General features: G+C 38.0%; 1 protein-coding gene across 12 annotated transcripts in view; it reads right to left on the bottom strand.

Moving 5' to 3' along the window:
* Nucleotides 1-417: 417 nt before the first annotated feature.
* Nucleotides 418-21,417, bottom strand: part of CARF (calcium responsive transcription factor) — a 38,999-nt gene continuing 17,999 nt past the window's right edge. For 6 of the 12 annotated variants that reach the window (XR_014853427.1, XR_014853433.1, XR_014853434.1 and 3 more), the window contains 9 exons: nucleotides 20,994-21,137; nucleotides 20,310-20,543; nucleotides 19,773-19,935; nucleotides 18,746-18,821; nucleotides 14,994-15,124; nucleotides 13,672-14,038; nucleotides 4,836-11,330; nucleotides 3,754-3,918; nucleotides 418-3,636 (listed from right to left, as the gene is read on the bottom strand). Coding sequence is in view for 1 of the 12 variants with exons in the window: in XM_085066191.1 (XP_084922317.1) it covers nucleotides 11,727-11,845; nucleotides 13,672-14,038; nucleotides 14,994-15,124; nucleotides 18,746-18,821; nucleotides 19,773-19,935; nucleotides 20,310-20,543; nucleotides 20,994-21,137 (1,234 nt within the window). In the remaining 11 variants the exon portion in view is untranslated. Of the gene's footprint in view, nucleotides 3,637-3,753; nucleotides 3,919-4,835; nucleotides 11,846-13,671; nucleotides 14,039-14,993; nucleotides 15,125-18,745; nucleotides 18,822-19,772; nucleotides 19,936-20,309; nucleotides 20,544-20,993; nucleotides 21,138-21,417 lie in introns of those variants that run through there. The other 6 variants (XR_014853429.1, XR_014853430.1, XR_014853431.1 and 3 more) reach the window with 6 other exon arrangements.

Here is a 21,417-nt window from a genome sequence, read left to right as displayed (position 1 = left end):
GTCTCTTCTTTTTGCAAATTCCAGCCATTGAAAATTAAATACAATCCTGCTTTCCCTACTTGAAACCATTTTTGCTGCAGTCATTTCAAAATGGTCACTTCATTGCTAACAACTGCTGACAATTCTCAGAGAAATGGGAATTAATCAATTCCAAAACACAGATAAAAGGAGTGAATACAGAATGTGAAGTCTCTCAATTGTCTTCTAATAATTAATAATAATATTCAACTTTTACTATTTGCTAGAAAGTAGGTGAAATATCATGCTATGAAGAACTTTTGTATTATGCTTAAAGTATTAACTCTAACTTACGCTACGTAAGAGATCAGATAAAATAGACCCTACAATGGACATGCAAAGGAGTGAACACCCAGTAAAACCTTGACAAAGCCAACAGAAACCAAAACCACCATAGACTGGTATTTTACAAAGTGTTTTATTTCCCAGTTCTTTCTGCAATGGCTCAGAAAGATTATCTTTGTTTGCAAAATCAGAATAAACATCAGTATACCATCAAAAGTATTAGCCTAGGGTTAATCTCTGAAAGATCTTACCTTACTAATGTTAATTATGCTGGCTGACTTTATGATACATTTTGTTAGCACCTGTCCACAGTGAAACTTTTCCATTTTTGCCGTTATTAGCTACTCTCACTAGAGATCTCTCATTTTGCAAAGGAGTCCAGAAGTCTGAAATAAGAGGAATGGAGACACTTTTGTTCATAGATTAAACTAGATGAAGAGAAACATTTCACTATGAAAACATAAAACTTTTTACAATTGCAACTGATGTATGCTAGGTCTCAGCTCCTGAAGATGCTAAATTTGGTTTTTTTGGTTTTTTTTTTTTTTAAATGTCAAATTCACTTTGCCTGTTCCAAGGAAAAGTCACAAGTTTATGGAGTATTTCAGCGTGGAAGATTTTTTGGTAGCTATGGAACATGGATAATCATGGATTTTTCCAGAGCAGCTGGTGGCTAAATGCAAAATGAGGCATTTCTTTCCCTTTTATAAAACTTCAAGAGAAAAGAGAATTGCCATACGTATTATTTCTATGGCCCTGACATGGGCAGAAAAGCTTAATGAATAAATTATACAGAAAATAAACAGTAAGACAATAATTAATAGAGTGAAATCATTGGAAAAAATTACTTGATGAAGGTATAATGACAGTGCAATTCTTTCTGAAGCTCATCTAGATCATCATCAAAGAAGTCCTTTTCATCCACCATGAACAGCTTTATGGACAACTAAAAATTCACCATGCTCCTTTTAACAGAGGCTCTTCCATTCATATGTGAAGAGAAGGGAAGAAAAAAAAAAATATTTACCTAATGTTACCTAATGTTAGGAAGCTATCCACCAGTTTTGTATTCCAAACAGTGCCCCCATTATAAACCAGTAAATGTGTCATGTCACCTAGTACCCTGTCTAGATACCCTTGGTGTCCAGTGCCAGGTATTTTCCATAGGTGGTGTAAGAATACACATATGAAACTTACCCTCTAAAGGAAGTTCCCTTCTCATTCATGAAAAAAAAACCTCAGAAAACCACAAGAATATGAATCTCATTCCCAAACTCTGCCTATTTCTTTTCCTAAAGCAAACAGCACTTTCACCAAAGATGCCACTCACCACAAGCTTTGCCTCATTCTGAAGCACTGCGAGACTGGGAAGATGCTACATCCTTAACATCTCTAAGAACAGCTTTACCAAAGTAGATAAAGTAGAACCTATTGCTGCAGCATCCCCTCCTCAGAATGATTCTCCCATGCTCAAACCTGTACAAATATGGCTGGTATTCCCTTTCAGTTGAAATGTAATGGATTTGACACGTTCCTGAGTTAATTCTCCAGCTGAGATCTACTCTAGTGAAGAGGTGAATAAGCAGAACTTGAAAGGCCTAACCAGAAAATGGCGAGAAAAGCAACTCCTGACTCAGACAAGGTACACTCCTTCCTGCACACAGAATAAATTCTTAAAAAACAAAATTTGATCTATTTTGTGTCTTAAAAAATTAAAGGCAACCATGACTTGCAGTGATCAAATAGAAATCAGTATTTTCCACTGTGACTTGTGTCCAGATGTAAATTTCAATATTTGAATGAACACAAGGAAAACTAATTTCATTTATTGCCAATTAAAATAGATTACATCACTGAGAAACAAAAGCAAATTAAAACTGCACATTCCCTTAATGTTCCCTTCTTTCCTCAGACTCAACTTCACACTTTGAACCCCCAACTTCTCTGCTTCCCCTTGTCCAAAGCAGCACAGGGCAAAGTGGAATATGGGGGTTGCAGTCAATCTGTAACAGCTTTGTTCTGTCACTCAATCCCAGGTCCTCTCCACAGGCTGCAGTCCTTCAGCAGAAGTCTGTTCTGCCATGGCTCCTCCCCATGGACTGCAGCTCCTTCAGAAAAATCTGCACCTGCTCCGGCATGTGATCCTCTGTGGTCTGCAGGGAAATCACCTGCTCCAGCACCCCAAGAAATTCCTCACTCTCCTTCTTCTCCAACCTTGGTGCTCAGAGGACTGTTTCACCTTCTTCCTCACTCCTCTCTGCCATGCAGCATTTTGTGCTTTCTTACAAACACCTCCAGAGAGGTGTCCCCAGCTTCATCGATGTGCTCAGCTATGTCCTGTGGTCAGTCTGTTGCAGAGCGGCCTGGAACCAGCTGTGTCCTGCACAGGGCCACTCACACCAAGGCACCTGAACTCAATACAGAAGCCCAAACTGAAAATTGGACATCAAGAATTTCCTGGCTGTCTCCTGTGCTCTGTTTCAAACTGTGCCCAAAGAGTCATTTGTAGGGACACAATGGGGCAGATCCACAGACTGATCTGGATTCAGAACAATCTAAAGGGGACAAGGACAGATCTTGGTACTGATAACATGCTGCACTGTCTTACACATAGTGCAAGACAGTGCTCTCATCAGCACAGTTCTGCAGTCGTGCTGGCCTGTGTGGAGATGCAGGTGCAGAAGCAGAACCTGTGGCAGGTGCGTCCTGTGAGGACTTCTAGAGTGAAGGGCCCAGCAAAGCTCACCCCAGTATTTCCCATTCCTTAAGCAAAACATAGTGACACCTTACATTTCAGTCATGTAAGAAATCAAACTCCAGCACAGTAAAGCTGAGAGGAAATTAATCCCCAAAACATGGGAAACTGAGGGTAGAAAAATTTTTTAAAACGAGAAATTTGTGTCTGTGCTGCTCTGTGTAAGAGAAAGAGGCAACAGGAGAAAGGCAGAAAAGTGGAAAATGAGAACATGTTAAACGATTTCCCCACTCCCAAAAAGCAGTAAGTATGAGTACACTGGTAGGAGACAACAAAAAATATGGGTAGGCCAATTACAGGTAATTTTATGGCTTGTATTGTGTACACAGTTAGACATGCACTAGCACCTGACATGAAAAACCTGTACACCCACCAAATTATTGTGAGAATATTGATTATAAACCAGTAAAGCCCTCTTTCCACAGATCATCTGTTCTCAGTAGAAGTAAGGTCAAGAAGGTTCCCAGTTTCTCCATCTCCTTCCATGTACAGAACACCTCAGATGAGAGAACAGCTTTGTCAACAGCCAAAACCACGGAGTTGTCAGACCAGTTTGCATCCAGAAGATAACTAGTGCACTGAAGATAAAAGCAAACATACACAATTACCACTCCAGCTTTTATTAGATGTGAGCTCAGAGCATAAATAGTAACAAAATTAACAACTAAAAAGTAGTATATTAATAAAACATTTACCATCTAAAGGGAGCCATTTCAGCCATAAAAAATTGCAATCTTGAGCTGTAACTTTGAGAGCTTTCTATCTCCCGCAAAGCAGCTTTTTGCAAACTTTTCTTGCTTTTCTGTTCTCTGCTTTGGTTTCTTGACAGCTATCTGGAGTACTCTCAGAGGTAAGTGATCCTGAGAAAACATCCAGTATATAGTGAATTAAGAGATAAAAGTGGAAGACAAGGAGGAAACACCTGCACACTTCAGAAAACTGAAGTATCATCTGCAAGAAACAAATACTTTCCAATTCTCTCTTACATTTAATTTTAGCTCTAAGAGAAACAGCTATGTAAAAAAGTTAAATTAATCTAACTTAACAGTGACCTGACAAAGCAGAACTGAACTTAGATCTAGGACAGATTTTTAGGCCAAACTCGTGATTAATTTGCAGAAGCACTGTTCAACTGTAAGTTGGCAATGGGGAGAAATTGAGATTTGTTTTCTTCTCACTGCTGGTCAATGTTTGTCAAGAAACATGTTTAAGAAAATGTATTGTGTAAGGACAGTGCTATGTAAAGAGCAAGAATGCTTACTTTCACCATGATATTCTTCAGTTGCTTATTCCTTCTACCAGCTCCTGTTCTTAAATTAAGCATGCTTGGGGGTGACTGTTCTAGGTGCTCCCAACTATCTGTGTACATTGTCCATGAAGTTTTCATATACAGACCTCCCTTAAGCTAGAAAGCAGAATTCCGTAAGCCTTCCTTCAAGAGATTAATATGAACAGCTTTGCATCAGGTAGAAACACAAATGCACCTGTTCTTGGGAGCTGGAAGGTTTTTCTACTGCTCAACAAGTACTGCAGAACACAGGGGCATAGCCTCAGAATTTGTCCCTAGCTCAGACAGAGCTCAGATTAAGATCAAATCACAGCTGAAGGCTCTCAGTTCATGAGACTTGACCACTCTCGCCACCACTGGTTTCACTAAACCAATGCAAACTCCACACTCAAAGAAAATTCGCCACATCTGGAACTGATGAGGCATCTGGAACTGGATGTGACACAGATGTTAATAAACCACCTATGGTTTGCAGACATTGTTACTCACATGCTGTTAAGTGACCAGGTAGATTATGCAAATGAAAAAGTGCCCTCATGCGATGGGATAGGTCATAACTATGGATTCTGGTGTTATATGTAAGACCCTGAACATGGTGATTTACAGCACAGACAGAAGATCACCTACAGAGGAAGAAAACTGCCAAACCTTTCAGGCTCTGAGCACAGTGGTTTTGAGGGGTAGTTTGGAATGCTTCATGCTCTGGATAAAAAGAAAAAAAATTGAAAAGGCTTTTGTTATTTTAGGTTATTAAAGGGTTAGAAATATACAATGTTATTAATTTTAAGTTAAAGTTTACTCTGTAAAAAGTATATATCTGAAAAGACTCTGGATAAAAGCTCTCTACTGTTTCTTTATAAAACAAGCTTTCATTTACTTTAAGAAAATACACTCAGATAATAGAAAGATCAGGAGGTGCCACTGGCCTACAGTTTCAGTATGACATGCAAAGATGGCAATGTATGAATGAGTATTCATTAACGTTTTGGTACACACTCATAAAAATATTCAGATCTGTCTAAACACTAGGCATCTTGTCAAGCAGATCAGACAAGCAATAATACTAATATTCTGAAAAGGAAGATTTACTTCAATTCTCTGTTGAAAAATCCTCTTCCTCCCACCAAAGAAAGTGCGTTACATAGAAGTCATGTCATCAAACTTTAATCTCCTCTGTTCCATTCCTCCAGGTCGTCTCATAAAATCTTACACACCTTCATGCTCTCCATGTCCCTTGCAAGCTTGTAGAACTTCTTGAGTGGGCAAGCAGAAACAGCTAAGTCAGCACACAATCATTATCTCTCAAGGATGCTTTCAGGACTAGCACAGAGAATGTTAGTCTGGCCCAAGGACAATGGGACTAAACTTCTCCCCTCTCACTGATCTGCCAACACACACCTCTCTGTTTCTGGCTCTCCTACTGCCATTTGATTGCCACACTTAATTGCATTTTAAAGAGTATCTACAGACAGAGACTGTTGTCCAAAGAGCAGAAGCATTCATATGATTTCCTGGAGCTACTGAACTATCAACGTTTGACCAAGGGATAGAGTCAAAATTTTAACAGTATTTTAGTGGCACTTTAGGCTGTATTGACACTTTCCTGCTACAGAAATCCAAGTACATTAGACAAATAATGTCCAAATGGCAGAACCAACAGCATATACGCTTTTGCTCTCTAGTTCCTTCCTAGTGAGGATCCAGAAATCAAATCCTATGAAAGCACTATACTACAAACAGATTTTCATGATGAGCCTTATCAATCCCTGTTAGAAAAAAGATCAGGAAGAGTGAAAAATTTAATTTTCTTAGAACAGCATGCTCTTGTTTAAACAGGCAGAATGTCATTAACAGAAGCCAGTACATGCCAAATGACCACCTGAGCTGTGCTGCAGAGAGCGAATGATGGCTGTAGTAAAAACATTAATTCCAATTATCCACATTCAAATATCTGATTACATGTGCCCTAAAATATCTACATCATTTAACCACAGCTAAGTGTAATTAAAACTGTATTAAAGAATTACATGCAAACAATTATAGTCCTGTCTCCATTTTATTTTGAGGTACATATACATATATATGTGTGTATATATAGATATATATATATGCATACATATTTTAAAACTATTAAGGATCCAAGGGTAACTTGTATGAAGAGGCTACCTACTTTTGCTTTTTGCAAGATTTCTTCTATCTAGAAGAGGCTAACAGACTACTGCTGAGAATTACTCCCACAGCTCCTATTTTCCTGTCCAGGGAAGACTCCTTAGTACAAGAACAGGATGGGGTCCTAGATGACAAATATGCACTAGTACTTTGCATGACACAGCAGTACCATTTATGATCACTCCTTTGAAGACTCTCCAGAAAACACATCAAATCCCTTCAGAAAATAAACATGTCATGTGTCATGTGCATTAGAAATGGAATGGGATACTAAGATGTAAGAGGTTATAGTGGAAAAAAAAAGCATGCACATACATTGCTGTTATTTGCTCTCCCCTCCTTCTCCCCCCAGATCATACCTCAGTTGCTGCTGTTGGATAGACCAGCTGGATAGCTTCTGACCTAAAAAATGAACACCACCTGTTTTACACAAGGCTTGTTTCATTCATTAATGAGGTGCACTGCTGCTGGGAGAAGATAATTGTTACTGATGGGATAGGCTCTGAAGTCTGTTCCTAGGACAGCTTTGTTCAGAAAGACGGGGCAGATCAAAGATGATTTTCTCATCAGAGACACATAAAGAGCAGTAACTTTTCACAGCATCATCTTCAGCTACATCACACTTTCTATCCCTAATGGAACAGATTCTTCCAGCCTAAACATCTGAGAACATATCTGCTTGCAGAGGTTTAAGGGAGAAAAATGTTCATCTCCCAACAGACAGACAACAGGCAGCTACCTTCCACAGCCAGAATCAGGCATTCAAGTGGTATGAAAGAGGCCAGCCCTAACAGCTGGCTAACAGCTGGCAGAAACTGTCCTTTCCTCCATGTTTTATCAAATCTTTTCAACTGCTGTGAATGTAAATGTCCTGTGAAATGGGGCTCCTTCATATTCATCTATGTAATGATGACAAACCCCTAAGCAAGCAAGTTAACAAACTTAATGCAATTTAAAGGAACATATGTACTTATGATTGTGGGGAAAGAGGGAGAAAAACTGATGGGGGCAAAGCTCACCAGTGTTTACTCGTGCAGTGAACTCAGCAGCTCCTTTAACAGTCACACGGTTAAACACTGAGAACTGGAGGGCCTGAAGGCAGAAAGCCTTAGTAGGTGTGAAGAAAGAGACATTTCAGCAGATACTGAGCTGCAGTCAGCGGGATGAGGAGAGCAGCAAGTTAATTCAGTTAGGAAGAAAAGGTTTGTTTTCCTTCGTAACAGGTAAAGAAAAAGAGTCTGCAGCCCTGAGCTGAAGCTCCAAGAGGAGTTTCTTCTTCATATTAGAAGCTAAGAATGGGCACCTCACACTATGGGGAGTCATTTATCTGCCTCTGGTACTCACCAAAACTCAAGCAGCTTTTTTGTTTTTAAGGGCAGGACAGGCTTCCCTTTTCTTCCATACCTTTAAATTCCTACCATAAATTCACGCACTCCACTACCACCATAGGGAGGACCATGGATAGATTCAGGAGCTGCACCGAGCCTCTGGGCTCTCAACTCCAATGCCCCCCCAGCACAATCCCCATCAGCCCTCCCAGCAGGTTCCTTGCTTTTCAGGAACTTCTTTCACCTGGTCTCCCTGGAGCTGTCCTACTTGCTTCTCCATCATTTCTGAAATCCCTAAAATCCACTGTCCTGAAGTATCTCTTGCCTTTCTCCCCATGAGCCCCCACAACCACGACACAGACCATTACTTTAAAAAAACAAGTAGTTTACATTTGAATAGAAATATTATACATTAAGTTACTATAGAAAAAAAAGATATATATACCCACACATTCATATACAGACATTTGCGCCTCTAAATTTTGTAGGAACTGCAATAATTTTATACCACAAAAAGCACTCATTACCAGTACTGGTTTCCATCCAAGAGGCTTCCAGCCTTGAATGAGAACTATGGATGTGTACCTTTTTACACCTTCTCTACATTTTAACAAAAAGTTACTTTTGCATGCACATACAGAAGCACAGCTCTTCTTGTAAAGCAACCAATCACTCTTACAGACAACCAACAAAAAGGATAACTAGAGAGTAAGTTGTTTGCTTACAGTATTGCTGAAGGTCAGGAATTCTAGGTTTGCAAAATAAGTGCTTGCACACAACAACCACAAGAACACAAAGTAAACATCAGAAAAACATCAACAGTTCCAACACAAAGGAATAACTAACTACTTTGCATCAGCTACATAGCTTACTCTGAAAAACCATCCTTGAGTATTCTATTTTAAACAAATTGAACCATTGAAAGTGGTAGCATTTACTTGTATGATTTTTTCCATATACATAGCATTTTTTTCTGTAAAATTAAGGTGGATATTAGTGAACAAAGGTATTAAATTGAATACAGAGACTGGATATCAGTGATGAGTTCATGTTCCTCTAGCAACATGCACAAAACAAATGTAAACACACTCTTTGAAAAAGAAATATTACATTAAATTAAAAAAAACCCACAGTAATAAACTATGTATTTGAAAGACAAAGAATTGAAATTCTGTGAAAATGAAGAAAACTGAAGACAAAGATGTGAGTACTGGCTGAAGAATAATTTAAAGTAAATTTTTCAATACACAGAATTGCAAGTCTAATCCCTAAGCAACTAATTCTTTACTTAATTTCTTACTTTCTTTAAAATTCTTCCAACTTTTTCTTCTATTATTTTCAGAGTACCATGCAAATCAGGATAGAACACAAAATTAATTTCAGAGCCTGCAATTCAAGATGGACTACAAGAATGTTTCTTCCAGCTGTAAGCACTAGGTCAAAAACAGAAATACCATCAGAAATACTGTTCAGCACAGGGTGAGACTGCATGATGGAGAGAATGGCGTTAAAAACCAGAATTGGTAATGAGGGAACTAAGCAAGAACTGATGGAAATGTAACTTTTCTTTCCTTAAACTTTTACTCCCATCATAAATGTCTGCATTGAACAGAACTAAAACTGAAGTAACCTCTTGCTGGTAATCTTTAGCTGTAATTTATTCTTTTGAAAAGAAGCATTCTCAACAATGAGGAAAAATTATCAAAAAAAAGAGCAGTATAAGGCAAGATAATATAGTTTGGAATGCCCTAGTTTAAACTTAATAAAAACTGAAGGTGATGGAATTATTGAATACAGCACAGGGAAGGAGGTATCCATTCTCGTATTGAGCTGGAAAAGAGAAGGTGACTGCTGGCTGAGTGTTCAAGAACTAAGACTGCAGCAGTGAACATCCATCTGGGAGATATTTTCACAATTAGCTAAAAAAAACCTACCAAAAAAACAACCAAGAGACAAGTAAAAAAAAACAAAAAGCCCCAACCAAATTTTAAAAATCCCACAGGTGAGTCTTGTGGAATTTTTCCTGGCCATATATGGGTAAAGCATATCACAAAACAAGTCAGTGTAGGTACTAAATATGACAGGCTCCAAAAAACTGGAGATTTTTTTATGCACTTGCATGGTAAAATTCTGGCTCTTATTCAATAAGAGCATGGTGCTGTTGGAAAATTCTAATGGGAGCTAACCCATAAACATTAGCTTTAAACAAATAGTGTTTACAATGTTAGTTAACCTCAGGGAAGTTACTCAAAAGAAAATGAAAAAATAATTTTAAATGGCCACTATTTAGAAGATTTTTGTGAATGCTTGAATGTAAGTTAAATGTAACAATTTAAATGTTAATATTTTGGTTCCTATAATATTCACAACACTTTCTTCTCTACATAAACGAACTAATAATTTTCTTGGGGTTCTTTGTTTGTTTTCAAGTCTGAAAAAGAGAAAAGTCCTCACACTGCATTCTTCTACAGCATGCAGAAAAAACCCTATTTTTATGATGAAGCTCTCAACCGCATAGTAGGACCTAATAACAGAACAGCTCCTATTGCTGTACATAATCTACTCTGAATGTTGCTCTAGGAATTCAACATATTGGAAGCAAACAATGCAATTGCTTAACTTGATATCTATGTTGGCACCAGTCTCACTTCATTTACAGCTTCAACTTGATTCCATGTTATTTGTAGGTGCAATTTTTTTCTTAAAGAAACTTCTGTCACACATTACACAGCTCTGTGCTTGTCACTTATTATGGCTTTAACATAAATATTGCTAAAAGATAATTTTTATCACATTCAATTTTCTAAAGATTCCTGGTAATAATTTTAATGATATGGACCACATTAGTCTTAGAAGATGTCACTGTTGAGAAAGATGAGTTTGTTTTCTGAATGTTATGGTGACAGAATACTTGGACATATTGCTTTGATTGATATTACTTGCTTTGTTTTCTTGGGCTTCTCTTTGTTAGGAATGTGTCCATAAGCCCTACCCTACACCACAAACAGCAGCAGGTTAAATCACATTTGTCTGAGCTGATAGCTTTACATGCACAAAGCAAGAGGTAGATAAGCTGAAATGGCAGCATCAATCATTTTCCATGAGAAAGACTCCTGCATTTAATTGTTATGACCAACTGCAAATACAGTACCACTGCAAAGGAAGGCTGCATGCATCAATGAACCTCATTATAAAGCCAGAACATAAGTTCAAAGATGTCAAAGTTGAAAACATTCACTGTTACAATTCACACACTTTTCTTTATCATACAACCTTAAATTCACCTGGCAACCTCACCTTTCTCCTCTCCTTGATCTTCACACCATTAACATTATGATCAGGTCAAAGTTGCATTTTCTTAAGCATCCATGTTCTTTATCACTTTGAAGTAGCATCCTGGACCTTCCTTTTGTCACAAAACCATTGCCATACTGATCCACTTTGCTGTTGGATTCTGCGATCTTGGAGCTGACAGATTCTATGGTCTCTGTAGTGCAATAAGAGTCAAGGGTCTCAAGGAGAAAACACAAACCCAGCATTGTGACCCACATTTTAAAGCTAAGGAATTAAATTGTGGAAGACCTTCAGAAACAATGAAGAAAATGGACCATTTGGATAGAATCCAAATTATTCAAAACTTGAAACAGAAGAGAGAGGTGGTGCTCCACGGGACAACTGAATGACCTGGAGTTGGCAGTGAGCCACATCAGTCAAACCAAAACAGCTTTCTGTCAGAACTACTCTCAAATATGCTTAGTCTAAATGTCATAATACAATTATAAAAGAATGGCAGTACTTTGAGAGCACCTGCCTTTCCTTCCAAGACATTTAGAGTTCTCCAATTTGAAAAATCCTTCCAGGCTTCACAGGTGAAGGCGAGGAACTATGGTGAGGAACTGTGGCAGTCTCTGATTTTATCTGTCTCCATAGACAATGCTTTTTCTCTTGGTTCTTGTTTAACTTGGCTCACACAGGTAACAACACCCTCTGTAATTTCTTCAGCTTGAAAACAAAACAAAAATCAAACATTGAAGTTCAAACTCCACTGTGCATTTAAAAAAAGTATTTCAGGAACTCAAGGGTTCCTGATTAATAGGTAAGTTTACCACTATTTAGCTTGACAGACAGTTATGTCACCTACTGTGCTCTAAAATATGACAAGTTGACATGAAGTTATGGCAATAAGGCCCCCCTCAAGTAACAACATTTGAACCAAATTATTTTAAAAAAATATTTGGAGATAGAAAATCCCCTTCAAGCAAAATGTCCTTCCTCTTTCCCATGGAAAAACAAAGCTACCATCTTAATTTTTGGTTTTTGTTGTGAGGCCTTTTTTACTTGTTTTGCAGTGGAATGGAGAACTGGAAGTGCCATTGCTGAAAAAATTAGCTCTAAAGCACGTTGATTTAGAGAATGACTTATACTTCAGGCACAACTGGCCACTCCTTTTTGAGTAAAATAACATTTCTTTAAAAATTCACTTACAATATTTGTCACATACAAAAAATTTTGAGAGACATCAACATCTAGCCTGAACAAATGGGTTAAACATTTGAAAGGTTCTCTGAAATTCTTCTACCCTGGAGAAAAAAGATTTTCTCAGGAGAGAAGTCAAATTCAATTATAAAATAGAAAGCAGCCACTTACACAAACTTTTGAGTACAAGTGGAAAATGCCTTAAGTTTAACTTTGACAATACTGCCACAGCAAAATACTCCATTATTACCTTAACACATAAGAATTTCAGTATATTTCCTCATCTACCCTTAATTTGTACTAAATGCTGTAATATTCTGAAAATGAAAATATAAGAATACATGAAAAAATAAAAAGGTATAAAGTTTTGCTGACCTGCAAAAGTCATTGGTACTTATGGAGATAATTATTGCTATGTCATTAGGAAGGTGTAGCTATGACCTAGCACATCTTTACCTACATGTTCCTGCAGAACGACTTAAAAGTCATCTTTTTAGAAGGTACAGATGACATGAAAAGATAATATAGAAATAATAAAGCATGGCACACTAATGTTTCATACTCTGGGTACATAGAAGACCATGTTGTGCTGATTTCTGTGTGCTCCCTATCTAATAGATCTTCTTCACCGGGCAGTTTATGACAATGCAAGCATCCATTCCTAATCAGGTTCCATGGCTGAGAACTCAGAGATTGTATCTATATTTGATAGCAATGGTTTTAAAGAGCCTTCTGTTTTCACATAAAGTTATTTATGGTGTTTATCAGGTATTTTTTTAAAAACCTTTTCAAACAGGAGTTTGATATTCCAAGCAATTATATACAACTCTATCTGATTATGTCTAAAGCATATTGATTACTACAGAACACCAATAAAACATTATTGAAAATTTTCAAAAATCTGCTGGGATTGTGTCATGAAAAAGTCTTCAAACCCCCCATATTTCTTTCCAAAGAGTTCTAACTAGATTCAATATTCGTTACTTTCTATTCTTATTTCTCCCTAAAAAAATAATTTTGAGGATCATAATTACAGCTAAATATTAGGATTTCTGGCAGAAATACCGTGCTTAACATACCAATTGGCATTTGGTCAAAGAAACTGATTAGCATCTTTTTACAGCAAAAAAAAAGTTTGGTGGGGGAGTTGTGGTTTTTGGTTGTTTATTTATTTTGGTTTGTGGGTTTTTTCCCCTTTTTTTTAAACAGTAAAAGCTAGTTAGAATCAGGTGAAAGAAGTCTGTGTTGGCATTCGCCACTATTAACACATTTGTCTCTCTTCTTCAAGACACACAGAGCAAAATCCACTGTATTTTCTATATTTACATATTATTGAGAAAACTGCAACTTACTAAGTGCTGGATGACTGTCCACAATCTGTACTGGAATAGTGTGTACATCTCCCAAGAGAATCTGATGGACTCCTCCTTCCAGGCTTCTGGAGTCATCTACTCCTCCAGCTGGTACCAGCTGGTCCATGGCAACCAGACCCTGATCAGAGCCAGGCAGAGTCCCAAACACAGATGTAGCAGCACTATGCTGTGTTAGGCCAGCACCTGCTTGCAGACGATGTCCCTGACTAAGTGCTAGGGAATGGCTGGTTATTGCACTCCCTAGGGAATCCAGGAGACTTGCAGAGTTCGGAGGAGAATGGTTATTTACAGCTATCAGGGCTGTTGATCCGTTTGTCGAGGTAAATGTTGACTGCAGCTGTAATCCCTGTGAAAGAGAAGGCAGAAGTACCAACATACCAGTGTTTACAGTAGAAGGAGTTTGCATTTAACAACATGTGTTGCATTTTGGAACTACATAGCTTCTGACTTCCTACTCATCATCTCTTTTGAACAGTCAATCCCAGCAATTCTAGGCTCAAAATGTATTCGAAAACAATTAGGACAATGATATCCAGCAGCATCTAGAAGACTGCTTATGACCATAAAGCTCTGATTTTGGATTGATATTCAGTTTTAGTTCCCCAGTACTTCCCATTCTCATAAGAGATGGCTACTATAAGCTAAACACACTGCTTTTAAGAGAAATGGTGTGAGGTGGAGCCAGGCTATCCTCAGAAAGAGGAAAACGGCAAGTAGAACAGAATCTTACTACAGACTGTATTTCTAGGGAAAAGTTCATGCATTTCGTTGGGTTCAAGAAATACGAAGGCAGCTTTCCAAAGTAGTTAAGGAAAAAGGATAAGAGAGCCAGCTTTGAAGGGAGATGAGCTTTAGAAGAAGCTCTTTTAGCATGACATTCTTATCACTCCCTCTTCAGCCTTTCAACCTGCAAGTTTACAGCTCTGAGCTAGGAGCAGTTTTAAGATATTTTTGTAAGAAGCTGGAGAAGGATTTAAGAGGAATAAACCAGACTGCCTTATCTCCCCGCAGTTTTGCAGCATTTTCATTATGAAATGACTGGACTGTGTGGAAAATGAAAAGGTTGTTGGTTTGAAGTAGAAACTAACTTCGAAGTGTCAAAAGACAGTAGTGGGATCCTCTGCACCACAGCTAAATGCTAAATGTGACATGCAAGAGCAACCAGTAGCTGACAGCTACTTCAAAGTTTGTGTCACCCAGCTACTGTTTGGGATCAGCTGAGAGGGAACTTGCTGTTCTCAGCTCACCTTCAGCACTTCGAGCACAGAATGTTTGATGTTCTGTAAATGACTTGACTGTACCTGAAGTTGTGCAAATATCTTGGGCTGAAGTGAAGAGAGTGAAGACAACAGCTGAGCTGTTTCTGGTATCAAGGACTCCCCGCTCTGGTTGGAGTCTGCTTTGGTGATGACTGACTCTCCTCCTGAGCTCCCTGCAGTGCCAAAGTGAGGAAGCAGACAGTTATGACAAATCTCTTCCGTCTGTTTAATTAAAGCCTCCCCTGCGACCCAAACAAACTCCCTTTAAACTCAATACAGATATACAGAAGATATATATACACATACATATATGCAGAACTTGGATGCTGAAAAAAGGGCTGGGTCTGACAAAAACACCATACTGCAGTTTGTATGTATCTGTACAGAGCAAAAACCAGAGGCACCAGTAAATCTGCTCTTGAGATTGCATTGCCCCCTACACTGTGCAATCAACATGTGCCAAGACATGCTGCTTTGAATTTGTAATTATAAAACTGAAATGTTTCTAGCAAAACAGCAAATAATTTCACAATATCTACACCTCAGCAAGGGCTTAATAACAGACAGGTATCAAAAGAAAGCATTGTCTTCCAAAATAAAAATCTACACAGGAAATTTTCTATGTCTCACCACTCCCTTCCCATCTTTGTGAAATCAGCATAACTTCTATGCAGTATCATCCAAAGTCCATTTATCTTGAGCCCTTTCAGCCTACAGATTACATCACATCCTCAAAATTCTTATTTAATGCAAGAATGATGGACTTCATTTCCTGAAGGCTTGTGAAAACTGAGATTCGCTTGTAGCAATTTCTGCAAGAAAACTTCTCATGAGATCATTGCATTTCCTGTTTGAGCCACCCAGAACATTTTGGTTAAGATTTATGCAGACACAAGTAGACACTGCTCAGCTTCTTATTTCTCAGTTTCACTGTTATGAAGGTAAAAGAAGAACTTGCACTGTGAATGCAGATTAGTCTGGTGAATGCAAAAAAAAAAAAATTGAGAAGGCTCAATTGCAAAACACTCTCTATCAGAAAATCATAGAAAATGTTTCCAGCAATCTGACTGAAGGTAGATTTTTCAACATATATACTGATCTGTAAACTCTTAACTCTTTATCATGTCTGACCAGATGATATATATAAATTTATAAATCTTCTTGAACACAAGTACTTAAAATATTTAGACTCTTAAATATTATACAGAGATCCCATATGCATATGTGAATGTTCACATGCAGGAAGAGATAGTAGTTCCGTCCCTAGGCTGTATTCTACAGCAACACCCCTAGGAAAAAAGGCAATAGATCAATTCCTCCTCTACCCACTACAGAGAAAATTGTATCACATGGAGATAGGGAGTTCTGTACAAACAAATTCTGTTACTGCCTGATTTCTTAAATGTAAAGTTGTCCCCTTTTGGCACAAGTTGAAATTAAAAAAAAAAAAAAATATACAAAGAGTAGTCTGAAAAGTCAATGTTGTTTTCCCTTGCTACCACTTCACAAACATTAATGAGAGCTCATTTTTAGGAAGTCAGGTTTCTTTTTTGTAATACAACTATAAACCTGTGTTGAAAAGTGTACAAACATATACCCACACATATAAGGGGAGAGAAGACAAGCTGCAAAAAAGAGTTTCTGCTTATATTCACCGAGCTGGTGCCCATGTGCAGAAAACTAAACAAATCTCATTGTTTTTCTTCCTGTAAAATTCAGTATGTCACTGGATGGATGCTTACACATTTGATAGGCTACTTTGTTTTAGAAAATTATCTGTGTAAAACAAAGAAAGCAAAAATTGGTCTCCTGAATGTTCTCCAGCATTCAGTTCATACCAAAAGTCATCCCTGCTAAGCTCTATCAGAGCTGTTGAAGGCACAACTATTCTGTGTCTCTCCATAAAAACACAGTAATGGCAATATTAATGTAGGCATGCAAGCTTCAGCACAGTAAGTCTGTTCACATTGCCAATTTCTTTTCCCTTAAGAAACATAACTTCCTTAAAAAAGAGGGACACTGTTCAATCTGTGTCTAAGAATTAACCTCTTGTTCTCTCACAGCTGTAAACACTGGAATTCTTCCCTAAAAGCACCAATCACACCTAATGCTTTTCAGTTCAAATTAATCCATTGCAGCAGCAGCCAAAATAAGAGTTAAAAAATCCCAAACAAAACAGAGCCCAACCTTGGCCTTTTTAAAACGGAAAATGCACTGGTGTACATGAACTGTTTCACATAAATCAGATTCACCAAGTCATTTAGGAGAACTCATGCAGTGAGCCAAACCTCTGGGGGTTTATATTTCCTGCTACAACAAATAAGGAATTGGCTCACGTCACTCTCTGACCTAAGGGGAAAGGGATACAAACATATCAGGACTTCTTCAGGCAAGAACCACAGGACAACTGTTGACAGAAGTAAATCCTGAACAAGACAGCTGTGGCTGTGCCCCTTTGGTCCCTGTAGACTTCTCTTGTCAGTTGTCTAGAACATAATGTACCCACCACCATGTTTCAGTTAAATAGGAAACAAGCTGGCTACTGAGATTAAAAACATCTGTGAAGTCTGCAGCATTATCTGAATGTGTGCAAACAATTAGAATCTTCCACCTCACTTCAACCATATCTCTGCTAAAGGCCAGAGATGAGTTCTGATGAGTTTCACATCAAACCTATTAAACAAAGGATGGGGAGAACATCCACAAACAAAGAAAAGTTCTTTTGGTGTCACACTAGGCAAAATATCCTTCAAACAGCTGGGAACTGCAGAATAATCTAATTTAAAACTTATTACCAGCCACCACAATCCAACAGAACATCTTAGCCTACATGTAATTCCAACTGTGTGGGCAGCAAGTAGATCTAGTTACAAACACCTGTATTTTTTCTTAGCACATATTTTGAAATTGAAGTAATAGTAGTAGGGAACCACTTTCAACAAAAGAAAAACAGCATTAACGTCTTCAAAAAAACCCAGTCCTTTGACTAAGAATGCATAAAAGTAAGTTTATCTAGAAATCTACCATATCTACACTCTAGTTTTGCAACACAGTGGGAAAAAGTTTAACACTCTGTGGCTCAGCAATCACAGGGAAGACGTGATACTTGGGTGTTACATTAATAAAGAAGTTACATCACAAAAAACTGAAGAAACACATCTCTCAGCCCTGATGTCCCTCAACACCTGTGTTTCTGTTCTAAGCATCAAGGAAAAATGGAAAAGAATGCTCTCGATTCCGACAACAGAAATACTTGTTGTTCAGCGCCTGAGCCCAGCACTGGAATTCATCAAGCCAATGGCTTTGCGAGAAGCAGGAGTTTCAGTGTGCACTGAAGTTCTTTTCACAAGACATTGAAGCATATGTGAAGCACAAACCATCTGGGAACTCAAGTACCCAGCTGGATCCTGGATATTGTGTCCCCTGACAGTCCGATCTGTTCAGCAGGAATTTAATTCTCTCTAGACAGGTGTTATTAGCACCTTCATCCAAGGTGAAACATTCTTCCCACATAACCATCCCATTAAGATCTTTGATTGCTTGAAGATGCTAAATAAAAGCCAAATTTATAATTTTAATACTTCTGCCAGTAACATCATGACTACACATTTTTTCCACACATGCAGTCAAATTGTTTAAAAAAAGTAAACCAAAATAGTTATAGCAAAATAATCCTTCTTAAGTTCACCTGAGTGACAGGACATGACAGCAACCTCCCTGTAAGGAAACTGAACTTCTGTGACATAGCTAATAAAACACATTTGGACACAGACAGGTTGTACATGCAATCCTACCCTCTGAAGGTGGTGAGGCAAACGTAACAGTCACTGTTTCTGTGAGGACATTCCCACTGTCTGTGGTCCATTGCAGCTGAAAGGAAAATGATCTCAGTTCTCAGAAAGGATGCAAGCTTGTCTACTGCAGGAACAAAGGTTCAGAACAGGACTGACAAGGAAACAGTGTCTAAAACTACATTTCTTACCTTTTTATAACTAGGCATTTTGGGAGCCCTTGATTCATAAAAAAAAATTGTAAACATACACTGTATCAAGAAGGTTAAAGTCTATTTATGACAGTTTAATGACTTTAAAACAGAAAACAGTCAAACCATTTGGCTAACTAACAAGCACACTTGCTCACCTAGGTTACAACAGTGTAGGGAGAGGGAAAAGACTGATGACAATACTGTTTCTCAAAGCTGATTTTAAATCAGCAATTTCTTAGCAGTCAGTCTCATAACTGGGAAAACTACGATCACTGTGTACCCTTTATTAATCAATACATGGAAGAAAATTAAGGAACAAGATTTAAGAGCTACTGAGCATTTGGAAGAATCAACTCCAAGCTTACCTCACTTGCTCTAAAGTGCGTTTATTACTATTTACACATTCAAAATATTTTTTTAAGTTCTAATTTAGACTGCACCTGAGACACACTTCATCCCCATTTTTTCAGACACTGAAAAGTAGTAGTAACTTCTTCGAAACACAGTGACAAAGCCATGAATAAAATTTTATGCCACATGTCAATTTTTCTACACCAATGGGTTCCAGTTCATGCAGTTATCAGGAAATGCTAGTATTGTATAATTTATCAATCAACTAGCAGCAATCTAATGCTGATGAGATAAATAGTGAATAAGGTCAGAAGGTTTTATTCACATTTAATCCAATCTTGCTCAGCCAGAGATTCCACTGAAAATACTGCTGCTGGAAATATAAAGTCATAGAGAATTTTGGATGAAATACAGCTAAGTGGTAAAAGTTAAGATTTCCAGTATTTAACTCCAAAAATCAAAAAGATACACAAAGGCCAACATACCGTTGCTGGGATACTTTCTGAATTATACACCATTTCTCCATTCCTTAGGGATTTCTGCACTTCATGAATGTGGTTCTTGATGTCATTCACAGTGGGGAAGAAGGACAGGTTATGTCTTTCTGGCACTTCATCAGGTGTGAATAATTCTTTTTCCACATACTTTCTGTCATATGTTAAAGGACATTAAAATACACATATTTAAATATATTCTGCTATTTCCCTCTGTTAAGAGACACTGCTACCTTCTCCCTCCCCTTATTGCAGTGACAAGACAAAAGCAAGCTAGATGGTCTTCTGAGCCACTTTCTTGTGCATCTGCTACAGTCTGGAATTTAAAACCCCCGTTTATTCAAGTAACTTTAAAGAGTACAGCCGCTCTTAGTGGCTATCTACAATGATATGGCAAGAGACAAAAGCTGAAAGACAACTGGGAAATAGATTCAGTAACATGTCAGCCCTTTAGTTACAATCCAAATTAATCAAATGCCAAAGTAGATATAGCACTACAGACTGAGAGCACTGCAGACAGTTCTGTACCTTAGTTGCTTCCTCACTGCATAGACCTGCTCTATTCCCTGAGACACCAGTTCTCGGATCTTGTCTGCCACTTGAGGATGAAGTCGAGAAGGCAGAGTACTGTTCTCATCTCTAACAACTTCTTCCTCCTCCTCAGGAGAAGACACAGAAAAATGGGAGGGTGAAGGAGGGAGGCAAGAAGTTTCCATTTCATGATATTGGTGGGCTTGCTGAGTGGGTAACTGTACATACCACCTAGCAAGAAGGAGAGAGTTTATACATGCTATTCTCAAACAAAGGCAAAAAAATTAGTGTCTTGGGGAAACAGTCTGACAGCTACAAACAACCTAATCAGAGTGACTAAGTTTTTACAGTCCCTGAGCAAGAAGATAATGTCTTTCAGAACTAAGGGCTCTCTCACACCTTTCAATGCAAAATAAACTAGATTAAACCCCAAAATAATACAACTATTTCTATAGATTCCCAGCATGGAAACACCTGCTTAAGTTTCATAACTTGGTGCTTAACACATTCACCAAATTAATACTCAGTGACACAGAAGTCTTACTGATATTGTGGAGGTTTTTGCTATTAATATTAATCAGGAGTCTTAATAAGTGACTAAGTTAAAAAAAAAAGGAAACCAAGTACACTACTGCTTTTTCACTTCATTTGTGAAAATAAAGAAAAAAGCGGAAGTTTCACCTGAGGACACCACCAGCATCTATCAAGTTCTTCTTCAACATGTTGAATGCTTTCTCTTGCTCCATTCTTATGATTTTCTTGTCAATTTTAGGGTCAGTAGGAACCCTGTATTCTGGAAACTTTTGAACCTTTTTAATATAGATCCTTCCAAGGAGGAATAAAAACAATTCTCCATCAGTATACTTTGTCCTTGGGAGGGGAAAGGCAAAAACCCCACCTACTTAATATCAGGCATTAGTATAGAAAAAGTTCAAGCAGAGTGATGCAGGGTGTGAGGAGTCTCTAAAAGAACTGTAAAATTCTTCAGGACACATCAATAGATAAGGATGCAGACAGACACACTTCTGTTCTGCTCTGGAAGCCACTCAGCCAGAGTGATTTTACTCCTCAGCAAAAGCCCTTGTCCCTCAATATAGTAAAAGCA

The sequence above is a fragment of the Lichenostomus cassidix genome, chromosome 7, assembly GCF_008360975.1.
Source record: "Lichenostomus cassidix isolate B80296 chromosome 7, HeHo_3.0, whole genome shotgun sequence".
Classification (NCBI taxonomy): Eukaryota; Metazoa; Chordata; class Aves; order Passeriformes; family Meliphagidae; genus Lichenostomus; species Lichenostomus cassidix.
The sequence above is the reverse complement of the archived record's forward strand: the minus strand, read 5'-3'. Positions and strand labels throughout refer to the sequence as shown.